Source organism: Hipposideros armiger, unplaced genomic scaffold (assembly GCF_001890085.2).
Source record: "Hipposideros armiger isolate ML-2016 unplaced genomic scaffold, ASM189008v1 scaffold_342, whole genome shotgun sequence".
NCBI classification, from domain to species: domain Eukaryota; kingdom Metazoa; phylum Chordata; class Mammalia; order Chiroptera; family Hipposideridae; genus Hipposideros; species Hipposideros armiger.
Window position 1 is genome coordinate 1,535,248 of NW_017731692.1, and position 5,754 is coordinate 1,541,001.

Here is a 5,754-nt window from a genome sequence, read left to right on the forward strand (position 1 = left end):
GGGCCACTTGGCAGTTCTTATAGTTTCTAAAGCATGCTTTCCAAAATGCAAAGGGCAAGTACAACCCATTACTTCAGAGAAGGGCAAGTAATGCTCAACTTCTTGCTGAATATCTGGCTTATTTCACTTGATGTAAGTTTTTTTATGGCAACCCTCTATTACCATGAAAGCATATGTTCTCTACGATTCAAAGTAATAAGTGCAACTTGTAAAAGTCAGGGTGTTTTTTTTTATTTAATACATTCTAATCAAATAGTAACAGCAGTAAATAAACACTTGGAAAAACAGGCAGGTATCCCCCTATATATGGAAGAAAATTAAGTCAAAGTTTTCTACATGGTAGAAGGGAGACAACTGCTGATGTCCATGGTTAGACAATTCAAGGACAAGTTGGAAATTTCTAAAGCCATTTCCAAAAAATCCATGGCAACAGGTTGTGACACCAGGTTGGCAACAGCTACTTCAAAAAGTAAAATGTCTGTATCTACATGGTTTTATTAACAGGGATTAAGTGGCACCTGTAGAGCATGACATTCTTGTCTTTAGCCTTAAAGGAAAAAACAAAGTCTTTTCCGTTTGCACCAGTTTGAAATATTTCTGAAGTAAGGCTCCCTTAAAATGGATTACTACAGTACTCACTCACATGGGAGAGTTCATACATGTAGTAAAAAGACAAATACAGGATTTCATGGTCACTTTTTTGGTTGATTTGGTTAATTGCATAAAATGAAGGATAAATACAAGCATATCTGTTCAACAAAACTCCTAGCTACATCAGAATGCAAAATATAAAATGTCCTAAAATAGACTGATCACCAGGCATATATATATAAAATTGAAGTTAAGCCTGTGTCAGTTTCCTCTCCTTTCTTGAGTATTCCTACGTACTCCTACAGACGATGAGTTCTCTACTAGACCTTCCACCAAAAAGAAAGGAACCTCAGAAAGGCCAGGCATTCTGATAAAATGTTACTTCAGCCTTTACTTGGGACATTTAATTTTTAACTTAAAAGGATCAACTAGTCTTGGTCAGTCTTAGGAAGGGAAGCATTACTCAGGTGAAAATATTTGGGGGAACTTTAAATACCTAGCTACCTCATCACACATTTAAATTAGATTGACTTCAGCTGTTCTTAGAATTCCGTGTAGTTATCCAGAGCAGTCACTCAAGTTTTGGTTCTCTTTTATATAGCTGCATTCGGAGATACTCTAATGTGAGGCATGTTTAGAAAAAGAGAAACACTTATACCTGGAATTTATATTCTTCCAAGTAATCTTTTAGTCTTGTTGGTAAAGGCAGTCCCCAGATGGCACCAGTACATTTGTGAATGGTGAGTCTACAGAGATGCTGCAGAGGTGGTGCTGAAGTGTAGAGAGGTTTGGTCAGATAAAGGTGAACAGTACCGTTCCGGGGGGCTTCTGGGCCCGTCCGCTTATCCTTGCACATCTGAACGTAGTAGTCGATCAGATGAACCACACTGTCAAATTGTTTAAGCTTGGACTTGACACATATGATAGAGTCCAATCTGAATTTCCCATCGTGGTATTCAATTCGCAGATTAGTTGGTCCAGCTGACGTTTTAACAGATATTGTTAGTAGGTAGTCTGAATGCGAACTATCTCTAATCAAGAAAGTTCCTTCTGGTGCCTCTTTTAATTTCTCTTTGGCTTCATTAACAGTCATACTTCCCCAGTACCAACCTGGGGTTTTTGTTCAAAAAGAAAAAGAAAAGGTAAAATTGTTATTAGAAAGAATGTTTTAAATGGGGCAAGTACCTGACAACAATTTTTTTTTTAGCTCTAAAAAGCATGTGAGTGAAAGTTTACCGGAGGCTACCACAAATACTTTGGGTAGAAATTTAATGAAAACATGGGTCCATGTTATTTTATGAACACAAACTGTGAGCCAGTTTTCTTTTTTAAAAGTAACTTTCTGTAGCTGTTCTTTAAAGTATCTTAAGATTTTTCTCCTGACAAAACAAAAGAATATTTGCAATATGACAAAGTATGATGCCCCCAGCACCACTCAAGTGAAACCGAAGACTTAAAGTGAATTAGAAATTAATCGTAAGTTAGAAATAAAAGCCATGCCCTTAAAAAAGTGGGAAACCCAACTCCAATAATTCCAATAGAGAAAAAAACAGAAGCAACTTTTTGGATGGTTGGTGTCCACCCTCACCCTCCCCAAACCTGTCAATGGCTGCATTTCTCTGTACAAAGCCCTGGAAAGTACTGTTATTTACTTGTTTAAAAAATGCAGTTCTAATACAATAGTTTCTGTTTGCTGCTCCAATTACAACTACCTTATCAGTCACTGAGAAATGAGGGAAACCCCAATTGATAATTAGTACTTCAAGTTTACAATCTTTTGGACTTTGCCTTAATCCAAATCCAATCTCAACCGTCGGTCTCCCCAGCATTCTCGATTTGATCTGCCTGCACCATCTCCCAGGCCCATCCCGTTTTCAAAAATGCCTTAGAGACATTACTCATTTAAGAAATTTGAACAATATGCACCCCCACCCCCACCCCAACCCCAACCTTCCAAATTGCTCGGATTCCCGAATCTGCTGGTCCCTCCGCTGAGGAAAAAACCCATGGCCCACACGGAAAGACCTCAACTCCAAGGGAAGGAACTTGCCTCTCTCACTAGCGTTACCAAAACTTCAACTTTGCCCCAAACGTGAGCTTTTAGGATCCAGATTTTGAAAGCCTGATGCTTTGCCATAATTTTTTTTTTTCACTTTTCTTCTTTCAGCGGCCCAGAGACAAAAGCGAGCCGCGCAAAGCGCAGGGCTACAGTTGAAGATGGCAAGACCCTGGGCGCGCCGTCCCTAAAGGGCGAGTTCAGTGGGGGCTTAGCGGGCCGCGCTCTCCCCGGCTCCGCGGCAGCCGCCTGCGCCGCAATCTGTCGGTCCTTCAATTTGGCCGCCAAGGTTCCCGGTTGCAGCGGCAGCTCCGTCCGGGAGCCGGATGCAGCTGAAGCTGCCGGCAGCGCGGCGCCCACTCGCCGCCTCGCACCCCGCGGAAAGGGAGGCGCCAGGCACTTTCTCCTGCTTGGGTTCGAGGCAGAGCGACGACCCCTGCGCAGTGCGGAAAATAGCCAAGGTTCCAAAAACGCCCTAGGGGCAATTTCCAAGGAGCCCTTCTAGCGCTGTGCCTATGAGAATCACTTTCCTTTTGCATTCCCAAGGATCCAGGGCCTTGCGGGCATCCTCTCTGCGGTCCCCCGCCCTGAGGCGGGGACTGGATGCGAGGGGACGTTTTCCCATCCCATTCTTTGCTTCCCGTCTCGGCCCCAGTTCCCAGCTGTGCTCCCCGCCAGCACAGCCCCCAGCACCCTCTTTGGGGAGGCGCCTCCTCTCACACGCGTCGCGGCCGTTCTGCTCCCTACCTGTTTGACTGAGCTCCCGCAAGGCCTTCGCCAGACGCGCCGACTCCGGGGACGGCTCCTCCGCCGACCCCGTGTTCCCCAGCTGGCTCCGCGTCCCTTCCGCGCCATTCCCGGAGGGCTCGAGGCACCGCAGGGTCATGGGAGAAGGGTCACCGCGGCAAAGACAGGTGGCCACACGAGCTGGGGTCAGAGAGGGGCACGCGTCCTTCCTGGAAGTCAGTGGGAACCCCAAAACGCGTCCCTGCGGAGTATCCAAAATGGTGGTGGAGGGGAGGGGGGTGAGAGCTGCTGGTTCTTCCTCCCCAGGTCCCAGTGTACGGATGGCAAAATCCCCCGCAAGCGCGGTCACCCACGGTTTGCCTGCAAAGAGAAAGTGTGGGGTTGGGTCAGTCCGAAATGGACCCTTGGCTGGGGTGTGGGTGGGGAGACAGACATGGAAAATCCCGTGGACTCCTCCCGCGTCTATGCTCCCGCACCATTTAACCCCAAGCATCCAATTACTGCCCTGGCCCAGCTCTAGAGACAGGAGGATAAAGAGAGAGTAGGGATCGGAGACGCCAGAGTTGGAGATGGGGGAGGGGGCCGTGAGGGGGAAACAGCATGAGGGTGGGGAACCGGGTGTCTTCCCTCCCAGGGCTGCTGGCTAAAATCAGACTAGTGGACAAGAACAGCAGAGTCACCTGCAGGTACGGTGTAGAGGCCCTAGTCAAGGACAAGTGGAAAATTTGTTTAAAGGAAAGAACAGGAGCGATCCCCAACTTGGCACTCCTATCTCACACTCCGCACAGCCCGGGGAGCCCCGGGAGGAAGCACCAGGCACAAACCTGGTTCCCCGCCCTATAGCGTCGTGGGACTCCCGGGGCCGGGGCTGCCAACTCTAGGCACCGAGGTGCGCGAGCTGCTGCATCCCGGGCCCACAGGCTGCCTCGGTCTCCCTCCCCCCCACCCCCTTCCCAGGGTCCGCTTCGGGCTGGGGTGGGGGGCGCCGCAGGACACTGTGGCGGCCGCTCCCGAGACCGGGCGGCGGCAACGGCTGCTGTTGTCGCCGCGGGCGCTGTCGAGGAATCGGCCCTCGCGCGCAGCCCTCGCGGGGGTTCGGAGCCCGGGCCCGGGCCGGGGCCGAGCAGGCGGCAGCGAGAGCCCGCGGGACGTGCAAGACAACGAATACCGAGCTCTTACCTCGGCCTCGGCCGCCGCCTCCGCGCCCGGCAGCCACCCCTGCGGACCTGGGGCGGGGGAGACAGGAGGGATCCGGGAGAGGAGAGGTGTCTGCCCGAGTTTTCCCTGTCGACTTTTAATTTGAGAATGAAATGGCTGGGGATGCGACGAACCCGGCACTCAGCGACGGCAGCGACCGGAGTTTTCAGCGCAGAGGACAAACAAAAGCTCCGGGATCATCGCCTAGACCCCCCAGGCTCCGACACCCCCTTCCGGGCTCGGACACCCCCAACCCCGGGCAGCTGCTGGGTTTCCCTCCGGCTGTGACCAAGGAGGTGGGAAGGACAGAGGGAGGGGTAAAGGAGCCAGGGCGGGAGGCAGGCGGGTGGGGAGGAGCGGGAGATCAGGTTATTAGGAGGATTATTAATTTGGATGGCAGTTTAGGAGGGGGAGAAAAAAAAAAAAACTCCAGAGACTTCCCGACGCCGGGAAGGAACCGGAGAAAGCCGGCAGTAGCGCCTAGCCGCGAGGCAGAACCACAGCTCAGACTCTCTCCTCCAACGGCTCTAAACTGTGGAAGCCACGGCCGCTCGCCGCTCGCGACCGCGCCCCATTGCCCTCCCCAGCGACCCTCCTGGGGCGGAGCCTTAGGGCTCCTCTGACCAGTACCTGCAGCCAGCCCCGGCCCGAGCTCCTCCGGCGCCGGGACTGCAGGCACAGGGGATCCTGAGGCTGTGCGCCCGGGGCCCTGGCGCGCACTGTCCGCTGCCCGTGCAGCGCCGGTGGCGGCGGGCAAGAAGGCTCATGCTTCAAGGGGAGCCCAAGGCTCGCGAGCCGCGGCGGCGGCGAGACTTGGCAAGAGTTAAACGTCTGTCCCCGGAGCGAAGTGTGCGCGCGACTTCCCAGCCCGTCGCGCCTCCCTCGCTCCCCGCCTCTCGGCCCGGTCCGCGCTCCCAGTGCGCCCCGCCCCGCCGCTGCGGAGGCCGCTTTCCAGGAACTTTCCAGGAATTCGCCCCACGTGACCGCGGCCCCCGCTACTGCTTTAAAAAGGCTGGGGCGCTACTGCGCAGGCTTCAGGGGAGGCGGGCTCAGAGCGCGCGGGCGCTGGGCAGTGTGGTGTGGCTGCCTGGGGACCTGATCCCACACTCGGGAGTGCTCGGAGACGCGCTGGAGAAGCCCACGGTCACCACCGTCCCCGTTTG

General features: G+C 52.9%; 1 protein-coding gene across 3 annotated transcripts; it reads right to left on the reverse strand.

Annotated features, from left to right (window-relative positions):
- Positions 1-209: 209 nt before the first annotated feature.
- SOCS2 (suppressor of cytokine signaling 2) lies at positions 210-5,494 on the reverse strand. Of its 3 annotated transcripts, XM_019661287.1 has the most exons (4): positions 5,222-5,494; positions 4,574-4,685; positions 3,395-3,754; positions 210-1,701 (listed from the first exon to the last, which is right to left on the reverse strand). In XM_019661287.1, the coding sequence occupies exons 3-4, from the start codon at positions 3,531-3,533 to the stop codon at positions 1,244-1,246; spliced, it is 597 nt and encodes a 198-aa protein (XP_019516832.1). In that variant the 5' UTR covers positions 3,534-3,754; positions 4,574-4,685; positions 5,222-5,494; the 3' UTR covers positions 210-1,243. The 3 variants fall into 3 exon arrangements, with proteins under 3 accessions (XP_019516832.1, XP_019516833.1, XP_019516834.1); XM_019661288.1 differs by lacking the exon at positions 4,574-4,685 and having other exon boundaries at positions 5,222-5,304; XM_019661289.1 differs by lacking the exons at positions 4,574-4,685; positions 5,222-5,494 and adding an exon at positions 3,871-4,347.
- Between the last annotated feature and the right edge of the window lie 260 nt (positions 5,495-5,754).

What these genes read in the sequence shown, in the direction of transcription:
- SOCS2 (XM_019661287.1), bottom strand. Translation starts at nt 3,533, where the DNA reads ATGACCCTGCGGTGCCTCGAGCCCTCCGGGAATGGCGCGGAAGGGACG. An exon ending in GCGGGAGCTCAGTCAAACAG is followed by an intron (nt 1,702 to 3,394) that starts GTAGGGAGCAGA and finishes CAAAAACCCCAG; the next exon opens with GTTGGTACTGGGGAAGTATG.